This window comes from Hesperophylax consimilis, chromosome 12 (assembly GCF_061612785.1).
Source record: "Hesperophylax consimilis isolate HC1 chromosome 12, BYU_Hcon_1.0, whole genome shotgun sequence".
Lineage (NCBI taxonomy): Eukaryota > Metazoa > Arthropoda > Insecta > Trichoptera > Limnephilidae > Hesperophylax > Hesperophylax consimilis.
The window spans coordinates 21,640,209-21,661,229 of NC_142847.1; the positions used below are offsets into that span (position 1 = coordinate 21,640,209).

General features: G+C 36.1%; 1 protein-coding gene across 6 annotated transcripts in view; it reads left to right on the forward strand.

The window, feature by feature from the left end:
* The first annotated feature begins 288 nt into the window (after positions 1-288).
* Positions 289-21,021, forward strand: part of zip (myosin heavy chain 10) — a 165,302-nt gene continuing 144,569 nt past the window's right edge. For all 6 annotated transcript variants that reach the window (XM_089638211.1, XM_089638212.1, XM_089638214.1 and 3 more), the window contains exon 1: positions 289-1,020. In XM_089638211.1, coding sequence (XP_089494337.1) covers positions 670-1,020 — 351 coding nt within the window. In that variant the 5' untranslated portion in view covers positions 289-669. The remainder of the gene's footprint in view (positions 1,021-21,021) is intronic.

Below are 21,021 nucleotides of genomic sequence, written 5' to 3' on the forward strand. Positions count from 1 at the left end.
TATTTTCAGACAGTGATTATAGACTTTTAGATTTTTTCGGTTATGACAACACTGATATATTTGAAATATAAAATTTATTTTCAAACTCTGTTACCATTAAATGTAATCAAAGGGTATCAAAAAAAATTTAAAGAGCCCTCAATCCTCTTTTTCAATTTATTAACCTTTTTCTTTACCATGCTGCATGCTTATTGTTATAATAATACCTTTTATCCGTGTCACCAGAAAACCAAACGTTTCTATGGTCACACCCACATTCATTCCCAAAGTGGCAACACAGTTTTGGTCCGGGCGTCAAGCGTCAACCAATGAAGCAATAGCAACAAGCGGCAAGCCTGTAACCGTCTCGAACTGCGGGAGAGCTGTCAGTCATCATTTCTTATGTGAGCCGCGTTGGGCGTCCCGGCGGCAGTATTTTATCTTTTATTGCTATATCTTTTGTGTTCAACTTGATCCTATATTACTATAGCAGACGCGATAATCGTCCCCAATATTATTAAAAAGTGCATTGTGTATATTTATTGTACAATAAGTAAATGCGGCGTGTCTGTTTGTGATATTTGTGCATTGTCGGCGTGCGCGCTCGTTTAATGTCCGCGTACACCGTGTCTTCATTAGGTTATTCGCAATATCCACGGTAAAACTGAGTGTTCCTCGTAGACAGCCAAGATGGCTGAAGAGCTGTACGACAGGAATGATCCTGATCTGAAGTATCTGTCAGTGGACAGAAACAATTTCAACGATCCGGCTACCCAGGCGGAATGGACCCAGAAGAGGCTCGTGTGGGTGCCCCACGACACCCAGGGTTTCGTGGCCGCCGGGATCAAGGGGGAGCATGGAGACGAGGTGGAGGTGGAGATCGCCGATACCGGCAAGAGGATAATGGTCGGCCTGGATGATATCCAGAAGATGAACCCCCCGAAGTTCAACAAGGTGGAGGACATGGCCGACCTGACGTGTCTGAACGAAGCCTCCGTTTTGCACAACATCAAGGATCGCTACTACTCCGGCCTCATCTACGTAAGTACACCTCCATTTGTATTTTGCGTAATTCCAGGACATTTGTTCTATCTCTAACCTCAAATTTTTTGCTCCCGGTCGTGACGGAATTTACAAGCTTCTCTCGCTGTATTGACATTACTCTGTTTATGACACACGATTTTAGCAGAAAACCCGTTAAAATGAAGAAAAAAAGTACCACCGTAGGAAAATTTTATGTCGAAATGTCAGGATTTTATTAATAGAATGTGCAATGTATCTGACTGCAGTGTGAATTAGTCAAAAAAATATATTTGTCTGAATGTTATCATTGACATTCTATATTTCGCTTGCACTTTCAATGCACGCGATTATTATTCTTCGTATGGTGAGTTCCGATTATAAGCAGTCACCTGGATGAGTCACTTCCCAAATATGAATGCCATTGCGACATGCCAATCCATAAAATCGAATGCCAATTAAGCATAAAAAAACCACAATTGAACAAAACGCTATTATTGACAATGCATATTTTTATTGGAAAATTTCTTTCATAGGTGTATCGAAGTCTTATGGAAACAATATTCTGAATAATACCTACAAATCACGACTTTTAATTGAGATAATTTAATTATAATTTAACTTTTAATTGTTAGAATTTTGTATACATTTTCGCCCTCCTAATATTGTCCTATCGACAAATTTCAACGCAACTGCATTTTGTGACCATAAAAGGGTAGATTCATTCGCGTTACGTTTATGATAATTAATAACATAATAACGTACTTTCCTTCCCGTATTTGTATATTCTGATAAAGTTGTAAATGAATGACGTCATAACAACTTATCAGGAATAAGAATATTATTATGGAATCAGAACCTGCCAAGCGTACCTATTTGATGACATGTATTATAAGTATTTGTGAGGAATCTTACCGTGCCTACTGCCTATAATATTGCCCATATACTTTGATGGGCATACAGTTATACTAACTTGGTAGTGTGGTCAGGAATTTGCGAGCATAATTCAATAAATCGACCTCACCTGGAATGTTTTTATTTTCGTTATTTTGGCAATTTATGATTTACACTCAAGTGTGAAGTAATTTCCTATTAGTTAGAAAACTAATACGTTATTTGCACATTTGAAATAGGGTAGGTCTCTCGTCCAACCTACATAACTAAACCTTAATTTTACATCGTTTGTGTATGTCGTTATTTAGATAAAAGTACCTACTTAATTATATTTTCATTAATATAACATATTTTCCTTTTATAAAACTCTCATAACCATATATATCTAAACGTAGGTAGGTAAGTATCATAAACTTATTCTTCCTCTCTTTTAAATCTTATAATCCTGTTTCGTGTGTGCATGTACGGGTAACATCTTGTGACGTCATCAAAATATAAAGTAACCTGTTTGTGGTATGACCTCTCACAATCCTTTCATAGGTAGCTACTTACCGCACTGCTTTTTTAATCCCTGCCACACAAATCTTAATGAGTAAATCATATATATTAAACAAACAACTTGTTAAAATCGACTTGTATAAATATATATTATTTTATTTGATATCAATTTCTTTATCTATGCTGCGCTACTGCGATAAAACTGTATTGTGAAATACGGTGCACTTGTTTTCACAGTTCACTTGTAAATCTTCAGATTAAACTAAAAGTGATTCATTCGAACAGTATTCCATAACTCAACTGTATCGGAAATCCTGGTGACACATCGTTGATCGTCTTGCGTTTTAGCGAATTTCTGAAAATTATTAATATCTGCATTTCAAAACGATTCATTCTGGTATGTACGAGTACCTATGTTTCAAGATTCAAAACTTCGTGATTTGAAAATGATCCATTCTCGTACTTATGTATATTTCACGTTCCGATATATTTGAAAAAGATCCATACATGTATGTTTTGTTTCACGTTCGAATTTTGAAAATGATCTGTTCTCGTATGCATGTTTCATGTTCAGAAATTTAGATTTGAAACATGAATCATGTTCGCTTTCGTAATTCGATCGTCTCTATATTATCTCCGTGAAGAATTTGTCTATGTCGTCCTTTCGAGAGATTAGACGCATTCCTCTCTGGTAAATGAAAACCTCCTGGGGTAAATGCGTCCATACAAGTTCAGCGTTAACACACACACCAGTGTGATACGTTTCACATTATTATATACCAACAGGTAGGTAGGTGTAGCACACATTCACACACACACGATTGTACACCGTGTTTTAACGATACAATGTAGAGACTACAATTCTGAGCACCTGTTAGCTCCTTGCCCTGTACTCAGCTGTAGAGTCCTGTTAGGTTTTTTTAAACCCCTCCTTTAGTTGTAGTCGTGTTCACTGATGCATACACAATACACGAAGGAATAGGATAGAAAAAGGAATGTTATAGAATAGATTATAGCATTAGTGTTTTATTTCAGATTCAACCCATTCAGTTATTTTTACTATTGAGTGTATGTTTTTAATACCTAGCATTTCTTCAGACGTTTTTGCATAACAACTAGTATGTATATAGGTAAGAACGCAGTAGGAATTATGTTTTTATCAGTCGGATAATAAATATTATTATTTTATTACTTTTGTTTCATAATGACAACCTGTCTTCAACACTCATTGATAAATTGAATAATATGGAACAAAGAATATGGCTTCAAATAGGTAATAGACATTTCAAAACTTAATATGAAAATAACGTATGAATGTGTCTAGTTTAACTATTTGACTCTTGAAAATTGTTAATTTATCGTCACATGTGTGGATGGTTCGTTTGGAGCCGATGTTTTAGCAAATATTAGGTAAAATATCAAAGTATGAAATACTTCCCATCTGCTGTATAAACTTGTAGATGTCCACCAAGACCCAAGACCAATCTTGTTCCTTTTAAAGCAATGCCTCGCTCTGAAAAACATAAGTTCATTGACTCAGTGCACTGAAATTTAAATTGTTTTCAGCCTTTAAAAAAAAACGTTACAGGCAATCGACTAAATACGGGCAGGAAGTATTTAATCGCGCTTTTAATTGATATGTCCAGGTGTGATAACGCTACGTGCAGGATATATTATTATTTTTTTTTATCGCTCGAAAATGTAGTATTTAATCTGCAGGCCAAACCCAACCGAGTGATTCACCAACGCAGTGGGATGTGGTAAGTCGGTAGACAAGCCTTAAAATGTCGAATTTTGCCAAGAGAGTTTTTTTTATCCACACAATTAATAGATAAGTACCTGCTACTTGCCAGTCACTGAGAAGAAATTATGACTATTGCTTTTAAAAAAATAATTAAATGTTAAAAATGTAAGTATCGTTTTTTCACCTAGCACCGTTGAATTCCTCAGTTATTGTATGACCTTCAATAACCACCTTTGCAAACTACCTAATATATTGCTTCCGTATTGGAAAGAAAAAAAACTTTTACACAAATTTAGTGAAGGCGGGAATCTCCTGTGCACAAAATGTTTTGTTTTTTTTTCGAAACATTTACACAAATCATTTAAACATTGAGACGTTACCATATACATTTGTATATGCATACAAAATGTTTTTTCATTCCGTGGCCGATGGAAAATATTTTGTGTAAATGTTTCGATAAACAAAACATATTTAGCGCAGGAGATCGCCTTTAGGCACCCTTAACTTTGATTTTGATGCATATAACAAATAATATATGGTTACAATACATTTTCCATGTGGATACAGTTCATTACAATCAGAAAAAATAATATGTATTTATTCTAGATGGTAAAACGTTTTCTGATAAGATATCTTCAATAATTCTTCACCTGGAGTACCTTTGATGAATACCTATTTTTATAAATAAATTATAATTTATTATGGTACGCGATGGCTGATAAGAAAGTCCTATCGGTTATTGATTGTATCACGCAAGATTTATAATTACATTAACTTTTTTTTATTGAAATCGCATAAGAGTCCCAACTGCTCCCAACCGTCTGGAGTCAGTGAGACTATGGCATCCCCAATTAGGGTATCTTGTGCGGCTGAAGGTAGCGGAGAGGGGAAGGAGATGGGGAAGTACCTAGTTATTCAGATCTGGTAGCCAAACACAGCCAAAACTATTTCAAGTAACGTTTCAATTCTGAATGGTGGTCTTGCACCAGTGTGATACTGAGAGTATCTTCCACTGGAAATGTACCGATTTTACCCTCGATTATACTGGAATAAAAAGATAGTATCGAGCAATTTTAATCTCCTTTCGCAATTTGCACTCCTGGTTATCTTGGCACTCGTTTCTATGTGATTTTTTGTTAAATGCATTCCCGGGTTACGAATAACCTGACTATATTTGAAATCCTACTACCATCACTCTAAGCCGAAATATTACTTGTGTTGTGATGGGGGACTTATCCAGCCGAGCAATAGAACTCACAACGGGACTTTCCTTTCATTCAAATTATCAATGCGATATGCACATAATGTTATTTTTAGGTTATACATTGCCTGAACTAAGTCGCGTAAATTTATATCTGCATATGTAACATTCTAACTTACAATACCGATGTTCAATCTTTAATTATGTAATTGAATTGCCACTTACCCACAACTTTTATCAAAACCTCTCCCCTGCCCGTCTTCCATTTTCTTCCGCTTCACAACTTTTCGATATTGATATTGCAATGTATTGCCTCCATCTTAACTATAAAGCCTTAGACACATTACGCTATATTATGCGTAATTTGGGCATACACGAATTATATGTTGGGGTGACACACTACGCTATAATCTTACTCAGAAGAGGGTGTCAGATCAATCGTCGAATATTATTTATTTGTATGGGATCTGTCACTTTGGCAGATGACAGCCGCGTAATTACGGCACTCCGTAAATTGTTTTGACCCCTTCTCCTGTCGTAGGTAGGAGAGGGGCGAGATGGAAATATATAAAATGATTTGAACTTATAGCGTAATCTGTCACCCCCCTTAAAATAGAAAATCTGTTCGTCTGATTGGCGTTGTAACATTTTAGTTCGGAATGTAATATAAGAACAAGCCTCAAAAAGTAGAAATCAAAAACTTAATAATAGTGGCATATATGAATTAACATATGAATGTAATACTGCTTATATCGGGCAAATGATGAGGGCTTTCTCAACTAGATTCAAAGAACATATACGATGTTATAATAATAAAAGTACTTCTTCAAAACATCACTTCGCAGAACATCTCTTAGTGAATAATCACGTTCCGCTTGACAACAACGAGCCTACAACCTTACACATAGAAAAAAGTGTCTTAGTTTAAATTTAATTGAACAATTAGAAATCAATGAACGAATGATCCTAATATAACATAAATTAATAAAGCGAGGAAATTTATTTATTCCCCACTTCTCAGTTTGTTCAAAACAACATAACACATTTAAATAATCTAATAGCAGTCATTATTACACAATTAAGGAAACATTACCATTTAATGTGGGGAAAACAGATTTCAAAATACCCCACAGAATCGAGAATCTATTGTCACAATTACTTTCTCAGTAAATCGGTTTAACCGGTAATAAATCATTTTAGACATCACAAAAATTGAAATAGAATCGTATAAACATTAAATTTAAAAAAAAAAATTAAACCTAGTTCTACGAATTAAACACAAAAACAATTAATACTTAGCAGGGAGCTTAAAAATTTGGGAGGCGGTTATGGGTACCGCCGCCCCGGGAATCATTAAATTGGAAAACCAACACCTCTGCCATAGGTCACACCAAGTGGTTTGGTGACTTAGCAGGGGTGCCCGGGTTCATGGGGTGAGGGTTGTCTAGGTCTGAATGCGTTGCCTACGTACTGTTTGGTGGGTTGGAACTGGAGAGACTGGTTGAGGAAGAACTTTTTACATCTCCAGTAGGACCCTCGACCCATGGCCGTACACCGCAGTGGGAGGGATGAATTCAAACATCCGTCACATTTATTACCGTGAAAATACCCTCCACACTGTTTCCCCAAAGATGACACACGAAGAAAAATAAGTATTGCTGATTTATTATTAGTAATCCGATTAACAATGGGACTGCAGGCCGCTCCCTGAAAAACTTTTAGTAAATTCGTAATAATATTGGAACACGTGTTCATGCACCTGCATTTGTCTTAATAATATATAATGCTAAATGACTTTTTATGAACACGTGTTCCAATTATTAATCATCGTGGCAATTATTAATTGGAATTTTACTAATTTATGAGGAAACATATCAATTCATTAATTGAAAGCCTGCAATCCCGTTTTTAACCCGATAACGAATTTTAAGAGATTTGCAATATTTTTATCAGTAAGTTTTCTCCGTGCATAAAAACCACGAGGGAAATTATTTTCCACAGGCCTCTTGTGTGGATTAATGTTTAAAAAAAATTAGAGTCTAACCGTCATGAATAAATTAATTTGATAATTCATTTTTAATAATTATGAACTTCTGACATCATTGTTAACATTAAAAATATGGCCACATTTAATCGGTAGATAGTCACTTCTGACAAACGCTCGAGAAGTAAAATACGGCGATTCGGATAACGTGTAATTCCGAGAATTTTCTTATAAATTTTTGTTTTGCACGCACTGAAACCTCCCATCGAAGTTATCAGCTATCATTGATAACGTTGTGAATATGCTTTTGCAATGTGTATTTTAATACAGATATGAACGGCTATATCGATTAATTGAAACGATAAGATACATCAAATATTTGCTGAACCATTATCCAATCCAATCCAATAAAAAATATATTCACCTTATCTCTGCGAAAAGAAATTTATTAGCTCCAAAAATTTTGGCGTAAAATAATTATTTACCATTACATAAGAACTCTTTTATATAACTTTATACAACTATCATTTATACAGGGTGTATCGGCACGTACCCGACAAACTTTAACCAGCTATTCCTTAGCATATTTGGAGTAAAAAATCTTATGTGCACTTTGCTGTCCGGTAACGTTTTTTTTAATAAAAAAATTATTTTTCATATTTTCACCACATGTCACCACTGTTTTATCCTTTGTCAAAGTTTGAAAACCCATCTGGCAAATATTTTATTCGATTTCCGTTGAATAATGCACGTGTGTACCTATATTGGCGCACTTTTACAATCACAACGAAATGGCACGGCACCATTCGTCTCATTTTTAACTATTATTATTTAGTGTGTGCGAAAGAGCGAAGACGCTTTTTGACATACTTGCTTATAACAGCTGTTGAACACGAAACGCAATGCCAATGACAGTGATGTAGTGTGGAAATTTTATTTTTTTTTGTTTTTAACTTAAAAAAAAAATGCTACCGGACAGCAAAGTGACCATAACATTTTTTACTCCAAATGTGCTAAGGAATAGCTGGTTAAAGTTTGTCGGGTTAGTGCCGATACACCCTGTATAACTCCAAGAAATATCGTAGGTGACATTGTGTCGTCCTGAGTAGACATTCGTTGAGAATTGTTTTCTAGTCTAGTCTGTTTGGCATTTTATTTCTTCAACTGTCTGGCCGCTAGATACTAAATAGGGTACATAAAATAAAATAGAAGTGTTTAATATTGTCCTTTTAAGGTTAAACGCGACGTTCGTTACAATCTAAGTGTTTATAGATATATGGTGTTGTTGATTTAATTGTTTTATTAAAATACGCTTTTTGCAAGTTATGCTTTACAATATTAGGACGATGTTTTATTTGCACTCGCACCCAATATGAATTGATAGTTTTATCCATATAAAAACACAATTCCTACCAAAAAGACATATAAATTTAATATTATTTGTGTGCCTCTCTTGAAAGAATTGAGTTTTTATACGGACAGAACTATTTATTCATATTGCTATGTACGGGCGCAAACTAAAAACTAATTAATTATTATTTTTTTGGTAAACTAATGTTTAAGACAAGATTTTTTATGCATAGCACAAAGGGTAACAATTATTTTTATAAGCAATAATTATTAGCCTGAAACACTCATCCACATTGAAAAATCTCCTGATAAAATATACATGACGCCAACGGGACTTGAACCCGTGTCCTTTCGATTTCCGGTCGACAGCTCTGACCACTGAGCTATGGCGGCTTATCTCTTATCCGCGAAATAATTCAATATATACTAGTGTTTCATTCAACAATTACTGCTAATTACATTTTTTCACCTGAAAACAACTAACTTTATTTTATATGAGAAAGGCATTGTAAGAGCTAACTCTCTCACTAGATGGTTCAAGTCCCGTTGGCGTCATGTTTCTTTTATCAGGAAAATTTTCAATGTGGATAAGTGTTTCAGGCTAATAATTATTGCTTATAAAAATAATTAGTAAAAACTAATTGTCTTAATTTTAGCATAACTTACAAAAAGCGCATTTGATTTAAATAATTAAATTAACGTCATCTATGAACAAGTAGATTATAACGAACGTCGCGTTTAACCTTAAATTGTAAGTTCCGTACATAGTGGGACTTTTATTAATTGTTGATTTTATAAATGTATGTTTTGTCACAAGAATATATCACAAACCATTTTGTGGGAGTGGCTGCTGAAAGCTAATCCTTTCTGATGATTTCTTTAAAATTTTAAACATGTATTTGGACACATTCGTGACCCCGAATGAAACTATTTATGGACATGTTTTCATGGGTGGATGAGCCGTATAGAAGATTTTCAAGAGACTATATTTCTTTAAGACAAGAACTTTTGTTCCTTGGTTCCTTTGTACTTTGGTTCCCCGGGCTTACCGGATGACTTATACCGCCGAAAGTATGCCGGATCTAGTTAAATTCTTTTCTGGCCCGCGCATTTTATTTATTTCTTTTAATTATTTAAACGCCCCTCTTACATACATAGATACATTTGAAAAAAATAAAGAACACAATAGTTAGAATAATCCATAGACATATGAATATTAGTAGACCTGCCCTAGGTGATTAAAAGCGTATTATCCCCACTCCCCATACCGGTTCCATTGGAGCCGGCTGTGCTCGCGTATGGCCTCAAGTGAAATTTGAAAACGTGACGTCATCATTCTTGTGCGAACTATGGTCGAGGCATCATCGGTTCATTTTACGAAATAACACGGCAAAATGTTGACTTGTACTATGAAAACTTGTAAAAATAGATGTGAAAAAGAGAATAAACCCAATTGTCGTATTACATTCCATATATAAGCATTATTTTACTTTATTTTAAGCATATTCACATCGTATAATATGAATCAGTTGTTACTATCACATCCAGAAACGTCTGGACGCGAAACACGAAGCTGGTTGGTTGCTGGGAAGTAAATTATGAACATTTATAAAAGTGTCTTAACTAAATACCTAAACGAAATATTCGACTCTGAAAATGAACCGAATTTTTTGCCGAATTTGGACTTCGCAAATTTGTTCATAACGTGGCGAGTAATTTGCGCTCCCATGTAAAAATGTCTATTCATTCCAAAGCAGATTTTACTTTTAAGAAGTAAATGGTGATATTATAATGCGAGATGCCTATTTACTGTCAGATTGATTTATTGACGAATCACAGTCAGCTTCACTCCCTTCGTTCTTCAACAGTTGATTTTACCCCTCGCCATTATCTTCTCGTCTATTAATTCCTATGTCTGTGGAATAATCTAATAACAAACATAACAAATATTACATATTTGCTTTTTAAAGAAAGCGATTTTCTTAAAGTTAAATATGTCGAGCGCCCCTGAGGTGATAACTCACAAAAGCGGCGCTATAAAAAATATCCAATATTTATTATTTATTAAAGAGCAAGTTTCATTCCCCACACGACGAAATCTCTGAGAACAAAAATTGTGCATAAAATTAGTACGAGAAGCAACTACATTAAATGGAGCATGGAGTCTAGTGTTGTATTTATTCGGTACGCGATAGTTAATCATTCTCACCAGGTCAAAGCTGTCTAAATGTCCGCTAATGACTTTTAATAACAATCAATTTTTCTTTGCTGTAACAATTCGGGTATTTTAAGTAATTTCATTAAATCACTTCAATTTATATTATTCCATAATTAACATTACGCCATACGGCCCTTGACTTAAAAGTATAATTTCTTCTGGTGCAGCCAATAAGTACGAATTAACACTCAGATTATGATTGTGAAAATTGTGTTTTTTATCGGTTTACGCTTAGTCATTTTATATTATCGTTGGCAGAACTACAAACACGTATGGTAAGAATTTTTCTTCTTCGAAATTAATGTTCGTTTTTCAAATGTCTGGCGACAAGCAACTAGATAAAATCCATAAAGTAAAATACCAACCTTTTATGCCCTTTTAAACTATTAACTCCTTGTTACTGCCTGTTTTACTATAGTCTTGCCAGCGAGAGCTAGTGCGAGTGTTTGAACACGAACGACAAGGTCATACTAGGTTCTCGCTTGCAGTAATACACTGTCTAGTTGTATGTTCTGCTTGAAATTTTATTTTCATTTAAGCCTAGTTCAATGGCTGATTTTACTACACGAACCAGTACGATTATCACTCATATTACGATTAGTGAGTATTTTATGAAGTTTTTGAATCACGTATTCTATATTATTGTTGGCAGAACTATATTTTTATAGCCTGACTTTTACCGCAATTCGCTCTTTGTATAATGGTTATAGCCTATAAGAATATCGTTCCGACGTGTTGCAAATGGCATCATAAATATGATCAAGTGCTATGATGGGCCTCATTGAATGCATTTTATAAATTATATTTATGGTCCGGCAGACGTAAGTCTAAACATAGAACATACGACACAAATTGTAACATTAAATTTATAATAACCATTATTATAATATACTGGCCCAAACCCGTGAAAAATCACGGGATGTAAAATTTCTAATTTTTGTACTGAAGGTAAGAATTATGCAAGTATTTAAGAATGTTACATCTTAACCGAAATTATAATGCTATTAAACGGTCTTATTATATTTGGCTTAAATTAAACACTTTATAGTTGAAATAGCGAGGTGAAAAAAACCTTGGAGAAACTGCATTGAACGTTTATTCGGGAGAATATCACTGCTTTTATGAAAGTTGAATCATTAAGCACAAGTTTTGTACAAGCATATTTATGTCACAACATAAACGTGTGGCACGACCTGATAATTGATCTGACAGCGAGAAGTGACTAATGCCACAGCTGTCAAGTTTCTCTCCTTAACAGATGCACATATTTTACCGTACATCCAAAATAAATGGAGGTAGGCAACAATTTCAACTCAAGGTAGAAAAAACTCTTGGCATATGTATATAATGTATATGTTATTATCAATGTTTTATGCAACCCTCTGCTACAAGCCAAATACTTTATTACCTCGATTCGTGAATTGATAGTTACCAACCACAACCGCACCCTCCCCCCTATCGGCTTGCATCTCCCCCGGCGCACCTGTGCACCGCCGCCCAGGTCGGGCCGGCTGAAAGCCTGAAGCCACCCCCGATAGACGTCTGGGTCCCTGCCCCCGACGTGGCACCGAAGTCAACCCCTGGGAGTCGCCGGTATTACTAAAACTACCCGTGAATTATTGCTAAGTCTGGTTGACTTTTGCAGGGGTTCGGGCGGCGCGCTTCAAAATCGTATGCAAAATTGATGCAAAGTGTGGTCTGTTGCTTGTGGGCGGTTCGCTATCTCTCTCTAGTCTGCTTCTGTGTTTATGACTGAAAAGGTGAAAATTACAGTTAATTATGTCGAGAGTAAAGTTATTTAATGTTTTATAGCGTTTATCATCTGCCGTAATATAACGCCCATAAATTGTTATGCTACCTAAAGGAACGAAATTCGTTATTTTTCTTTGTTCCTTTCCGTAATTCGTGGTTCGGTTCGCAAATGTATACGTACCATTATAAGTATTTTTACTGGCCTCCGTGAACTAGGGGTAAGACTCTCGACTAGCAATCCGGAGGTCGCGGATGCAAATTCCGACGTGCGCAAGTGAATTTTATTATTATTATTATTTATTTTTTTATAAATAAATTTTCAAATAAATCAAATTTAATAATGTTATAATAATTATTAAGTTCTGCAAGTATTTCTGTTATTTTTACAGTTTTTAATGTGACAGCTGTTTCGGCTTTTGAGGCCATTATCAAACTGTAAAAATAAATTAAATACTTGCAGAACTTAATAATTATTATTACATTATTAAATTTGATTTATTTTAAATTTATTTAAAAAAAATAAATGGAGTTCTACGAATTAAACACCAAAACAATAAATAAATTAATTTTATTAGATTAATTTGGGTTATTTAACAATTTATTTAATTAAAAATAATACATATTATATTTGCGGCACATTCCAGAGTGAAAGATACTCTTAGTATCGTCCTGGTGTAAGACCACCAATCAGAATTGAAAGGTTGCTTGAAATGGCTTTAGCCGTGTTTGGTGACCAGATCTGAATGGCCAGGTACTTCCACACCTTCCTCTTTCCTGTCTCCTTCCCCTCTCCACTACCTTTAGCCTCACAACGTAGCCCAATTGGGGATGCCATGGTCTCACTAGCTCCAGACGTTTAGGAGCAGTTGGGACCTTTGTGTGGTATGCACCTCTTTTTACTATTGTAAATAAGTGCATTCTATATTGACTTGTTTCTAGCTCTTCAATTTTTTCTGAAGCTAACTTCTTATTGTTCTTGTATGGTGTTATGGTTGTGTGATACGGGTTAAACCAAAACCACCTAGATCACAAGGCCGGGACACTCAAATCAAATCGGCCTCCTAACTTGTGTGAGAACCTACGAAGAATTGTTTCACAGAATTTGAACAATTCGTCAAATTTCGCATTTCTGTGAAAGTTCTATTCAAGTTCTGTTATCATTTCAGTTTTATGAAGCAACTTGCCCATAGTGATATATATTAACATAACTGGAATATAACTTTCACAAAACTTGAAAATTAACTTTAAAATTTTAGAAATTGTTTTTTTAAACGAATAAGTAAGAATAAATTGAAAACATTTTTTTGTAGAATAGAAGTTAGGAGGCTGCTTTGAATGAGTGTCCTGGCCTTATGATCTAGGAGGTTTTGGTCATACCGGGAGATCATAATAATCTTCCCATTGGATCCTTAACTAGTCTCTTCTCAGCACTTATCAAAAACTTTGATTATCTTTATACCAATGCGAGTTTAAAATATAATTATGTCAGTAGGGGAATTTCTTAGAACAACTAAATTTATAACTTACGAAGTACGAGTAACTTGCTATCCTCAAAAGCGTGTCGTCGCCTTCGCTGCCATTGGGCGACATTTTTGATTAATTTCGTTCGTCAAATGAACCAAACCCAACAATATAACTAACGCCTTTTTTATGAATAACAAACCTCGCAATCTGATAATTTCGAGTACGTCGTTCGACCTGTCTATCTCAATTACACCTTATCTATTGTTCCTAGTTTCCACAGCTAAAGAGCACATTTATCTTTCGTCACTCACAATAATTAGCTTCGTTCTTTAAACTTGAACTTGTGGAAATGGCAAGACACGCAATTCAGAATGTGTGTGTTTCCCATGCATTGCGGTTCCACGAACACATGAACAATGGTTTTTTTCGTTTCGAAATGTGCATACCAATTGACTTTTATTACTGGCCGATTTTCGGGAGCTTGCATTCCTTGAAGTACTCGATATGTAAAATTTTAAAGTTGGTTAGTAAAATATTCACGAACTGATGGTTTTCAACATCCATGTTTTTTTTTGTTCGCTTGTTCATTGTTACGTTTTCCTTATTCTTTTGTACTCCTTTAAGACTTGGATACAACTAAGCTCTGAAACGAAAGACTTATATGTTTTATTTATTACGCTAATGAGTTTCCATAGTTCTGATCGGGGTTTTTCAGGCGTTTTGTACCTTTATGTGTGCAGTCTTTACTAACAATAATTTTGCCAAATGTAACAGATGGTAGACATTTTAATAATTATGCGCATTAATTTCGTAACAAGTACTCATTATTAAATTGTACCTATCTACTTATTCGCTCTACAGATAAACTTTTGTAGTGTTTAAAAACGTGTCGTCTGAATTGTTCACACTTTTTTTCTTACCATATCATACTTTTAAATATTCTGATCTTCTTGATGATCTGCATTCGATAAAGATTATTTTAAAAATGCGACATATTCGCTTCTCAAAAATTACGTCCGCACTGAAATCAACTTAAATCATTTAAATATGTACCCACAAACTTTGCCAAAAATCGTGAACGTAAAATCTTCCAACATCGTGCAACTAAACCGTTTAAGGGCTTATGGTGCACTAATGCTGATTGTTACATTTATTTTTATGGCTCATTTTATTTAGATTTTACCCACGGTGCGTCTTCTAATATCTTGCAGCATAATCAAGCAGCAGCGTCCTTGAGGTGATTGTTCAATACGTTACGTAGGCTCAAAATTTCAGTTGCTCTTTATGCTCGCCAAGAGAGATATATTCACTTCCGTCAAGTTGCTCTCTTGTAAGAGCCCTGACAAGATAGCCGAGTGATACCATTATTAAATTTACTAATCTAATGGCCCTTAGATTCTCTATTATGTGGTGTTTTTCTAGCTTCAATAACCCCATAATAGCATAGTTTGTACCAGTTTGTAATTATTCAATCTGTTTATCAATCTGGGAGGCGGGTTTGGGTACCACCTCCCCGGGAACCATTTATTGGATAACCAACACCTCTGTCATAGGTTACCACAAGTGACAGCCTACGTTTGGTGATTTAGCAGGGGCGCCCGGGTACATCGGTTGAGATGTATTTCGGATGTGCCTGCCCACCAGCTGCGTGGCGTGCCAGATTGGGAGAGATTGGTTTGAGGAGACCCTTTGACCTCCCCAACTGGTATCTCGGCCCATCGACTTGCGCCGCAGTTGGAAGCATATATTCATATGTCCGCCACTCCTGGACACACTGACCCCTAAATTCCTACCCAACCCTCACACCCTTCACCTTCATCAGAACTTCCTCTCCTTTATTTCCTTAAACATGTCCCTCCACACAGCGTCCCGAATAATAACATAGGTCCTGATGGAAATTATTTTCCTCGGTGCCTCCTTTGTGGGGTTAATGTAAAAAAATAGTTCTTATTTTATCTTTAGGTACTTCTATTCCCGAAGTGCACTTCACTCCAATAGCTTAACCACATCATTACGATGGATTTACTTACATAATATATGCAGCCCATAATGGTTTCAATTGCATTTCTTAGCTCATCTTGAATCTGTTATTACAATATATATGTATATTAGTCGGTACTTTTATAATCTGATTATTAGTGTATCCTGTTAGCTTTTAGTATCGGTTGTGTGGGCATTGTGCCGAAGCAGATCAGCCCACCTGCAGTATTAAATACCAAGATGGTATTATTGAAGAGCAGGCTTCGTGCGGCAAAGAGAGCACTGGCACTGGCTCTATTACGACTGCTCCAGCCCACGCTGCGAGAATCATCCACCTACAGCAGTCCCTGCTCCCTACTGACCCTACTCCCTACCCGACCGTATCGGATCCGCGAATCGTAGGGTCGCATTACTGTACAAAGTTAGCGTAATTCAGTCGGACAACTTCATTATTTATTTCCTGTAATTTGACCATCAGAGCTGTCCAGAGTAAGAAGTGGACGAATTAAGTAGGGAGCATGCTTCAGAATGTATAACAGTATGGTTTCTGAAATTGGATCCGAAGGTTGGGGGCTCAAATCTCAAACTGCAGAATTACACCGTAGTATTATAATAATTACAACGTAGTAGAATACTTTAATTTGGGAGGTGGGTCTGGGTACCGCCGCCCCGGGAACCATTTATTGGATAACCAACACCTCTGCCATAGGTCATCCCAAGTGGTTCGCTACGTTTGGTGATTTAGCAGGGGTGCCCGGGTTTATCGGGTGAGGTGTGTTCAGCATGCGCCTGCCCGCCAGCTGCATGGCGTGCCAGATCGGGAGAGGCTGGTTTGGGGAGACCCTTTGACTTCCAACTGGTCTCTCGACCCATCGCCTTGCGCCGCAGTGGTAGGCATATATTCTTATGTCCGCCACTCCTGGACACACTCACCCCTAAATTCCTACCCAACCCTCATACCTTTTCCTACACCAGAACTTCCTCTGTTTCCTTTCCTTAAAAAAGTCCCTCCACACAACATCCCAAAGATGACATAGGTCCTGATGGAAATTATTTTCTTCATGGCGTCCTGTGTGGGGTTAATGTAAAAAAATATAGTAATACATATCCATCTCGTTCCAAAGTGAAAGATAACACATTATACTTTCAGATCCCCTGGTGAGAGAGAGACTACTATTTATAATAAAATCGTTGCTTTAAATGGCGTTCTCCTTGTTTAGTGACCAGCTCTGAATATCCAAGTACTTTCCAATATTTTTCTCTCTTTTCTCCATCTTCTCCACCCATTTTCGTCTCGCTTCTCCCATTTCTAAGAGGAAACAGCAATGCTGGTGGCTCAAGGATATTAAACTATCCCGAATCCTTCAGCCTCGCAACATTCCCAATACGGGGAACTCACTACACGGCTGGCTCTGGGCAAAGGAACTCTTTTACAGCTAATATGCCTCAGAATAGTTTTCAACAGATTCATGTATCCTGGATTAAATTGCACTAATATGCCACACAAGTTGTGGTACTGCAAGTTCTGGTAAAATTCAACTACGTGCTAACAGACTCCCCACAGAAAAGAAGTAAACCAACCGGTCGATTCGCTCGATGCGCATCAAAGTTGGCACTCCTCAAAATCGATTAACCGCGAATTCCCTTGCTGTGCATATGACAAATAGCTATTATCGTGCGGTGCACCTCTGGGCCATCTTCTAAATGCATCCCGCTGTTTACTCCAACAAGTGGTCGGCTGGTCGGCCCTTGACCGGTATGACCTAAGTCAGTCTGTCGCGGTTGTAGGCGTCTTCGACTTGTACTACGACCGGCGCTTTATTTATATAAAAAATGCCGCGCGGCATCTATTTCGGAACTGGCGTGCGGCGCGGTGCATGCACGCGAAAATGGAACACTGCTTCTATTTCAGGAAATATTGTGGTCTTCCTATAAATATGGTTGTGCTATCGATTTGTGTTCCTTACCTTCAGACGGGCCTTGGTGCATTGTATGACTATTGGTTATCTTTACTGGAACTTACTCTGAAATCTTTAATTTCTTCATAAACTTTCTTAAATGTATTCTACATTGCTCGGATTATAATTATTGAATGAACATATTATTACGTAACTTTAGGTTAGGTTGCTTTCATTTGTTAAGTTCTTCTTCCACATACTGTTCTTCCATCGTTCTTCGTGGGCCTCTGGGACACCCTTTTTGTCACGATTTTTGTTGTACTGGTATCTTGCAGTCTTTCACCTACAAAGACAGCCTGTGTTCTCGCTGCCTCATAAACTCTGGTCCGCCATCGGTAGGATAAGATCCTCCCAAAGCCGCTGTGCCCACATGATGATTTCCTCGTATTGATTTGTTTACAGTATATTTTGTCATTTTTTCTTTTGTAAGCTTGGTTTTCGATTGACCGGTCAGGGAATTTTTTGCAGATAGATCTGCTTGCGGCTTTTGTGGTGTATTAATATACTGCATAAATAAATTGACTTTGGTCAAACCATGTGTTTACAGTGCACAATATTTATGACTCTTCATTTAGACATTTTGGCAACGGGTATTGCGTAGTACATTCATGCTGATTGGATTGGATTCATGCTGTTGTCCGTCCTGAAACCAGCCAACATGTTGCATATATATAATTGAAAACCTCATATTCACAAATATGGCCAGCTCTCCATACCCTTCAAAACCTTCAAATAATGATATTCTCTGACCATTATTTTTTAAATTGACAGCAACCTACATTGCTTTTTCGTATTCAGTCCTTTCTCCAACTGCAGTAGCGGTATTTTAACAACTCTCTGTGATTGAATGCCCTGCGCTCTACACCTATTATCATATTATGCGGCTGCTATCAAGGTTAGGTTACCGCTGGGGCTTTTGATTGTGTCTCGCCATCTCGAGATAATCTGCCCGCGAGTAAATTCACTTCCTCGAACTGTTTCTCAAGTATATAATTAATTGTTTATTCGTCTTCGCTCGGGATTCGTCGTGCCTCGTGTGCCGTGGGTGAATGTTTTCCTAGTAAATCTGCGTTTATCTTATTGCGTAATGGACCACGGACGCCTTTGATCGTTTGATGTCTCCATTCGTTTACCATAATGTATATCATGTTTTCTTAAATAAATTGATGCGGAATGGTTTGTTTAAACGGATCAATTTGTTTTGGAGTAGTTTCGGCGTTTCAGGATTCGTACGGACGGAGTCTATCTTTGAGTAGGTACGATAGTTCCTTCAGGCCTATGAAATTCAATTGAGGTGTGGAATAAATTAGGTTAAACATTAACCATTTCGTCAGCTTATGTTTTTGAATTGTGGTATGGGTGAAAAATGGAAGCTCTCGTATTCTGTTATTTTTTAACACTCGGGATAAAATAACAATATACCGTCGGGGTATTGGTAAAGTCCATGTAACTAAGATAATCGCAATTTTAATATTTTGCAATTTTGAAAATTGTTACAAAACTGACTTAGTGGAGATTTTACATGTGTTTTGATGATCCCAGTCAATTATTGCTGACATATAGAGTCAAATGTTTGACTCAATGTGATTCTCTTGTCAATAAAATTGGATTTATGACTTATGGTGAATATTAAAACACGTTTAATTCCTCCAGCGTTTTAAGGTCATATATGACCGAGCATCCATATTTTATAAAAGTATTTTTATCTTTTTTTCTATTAGAAAGAGAAATAATAATTCTTTCCAGTTTGCCTCAAATATTTATACTGGAACCCATTAATAAAATCCTAAAAATAGTCTAAACGAATAATTCCTATTTCGCGCCGCTATCGTAACAATCGGTTTAACTTTAAAAAATATATTTTATTATATGAACGAGATAAAAGTGAAGGTATAGTTTTCTAACGAATTCCCCAAACAAAACGAATTTGTTTTCGAAATATCGAGTTCTTTCAATTTTTCTATGATTGGAGTATAAAAAAATAAGTTAAAATGTGATTAGCATTTTAGACAACATTTTGATATTAAAATTTTATTATTTAGAAATAGTAATGTTTATTTTAAACGCACCGGAAAGATAATTTTATCTAGTTCCTAAAACAGTATTTGTTTTTCCGGAAAATTAAAAAATGAGATATAGCGCATTTGAAATTCACAGAAAACATTGCACACTGAACAAAAGTGTTGAGAGTCCTGAAGGGAAACCTAAAAACTAAAAAACCGCAAAACATTCAACTGTCCGTCGAAAGATGACGATTTTTATGTAGGACATATCTCATATCCATTTCATGAATAACATGCCTTTAATGGATTATATTTGTACACCGACGATTTGACACATATTGTTGTATTTTTTGGCACTATTTTTCTTTTCTAACTCCCTTTACTATGCACCAAAGTTGGACAAGAATGTCGGCACTCTGATATGATATTAATTACGCAATAACCTGCTTATCGCTATTATAAAACGTGTTTACAATAGCGCTTAGTTAATTTTACGATCGTCAATAATAAACATAATTTGTATTGGTTCACGTCCCATAGAAATTACTTTTATCTGATTTTAAATTTAATGAGAATCGAACATTTACGACGAGGGTGAACACCTGCATTGTCCTTCTCTACTGTAATCTAACCTGCGATAACCTTACTGACTCATAGACACTTCAGAGATTGCAGTAAGGCGCAGAAGAAAGATAAAGTAGTAATATTATTATGATGATTTTTGCATGACAATTCGAAAGACCCCTAGAAAGCACGACTGTAAGTCGAGTCGACAGAATTTTACCTACAAAAGAAAAAAAACATCTATTTATTGTATATCGTCTAGATTTCTATATAAATAACACAATGCGGTCGATTGTGCAGCGGTGACACAATCGGCCATCACACAAAGAACCATACTAGGTATCTTCTGATGAGATATAAAACGACTAACAAGTGGATTAGAAGCCAGATAAAGTTAGCCGATGGTACCATC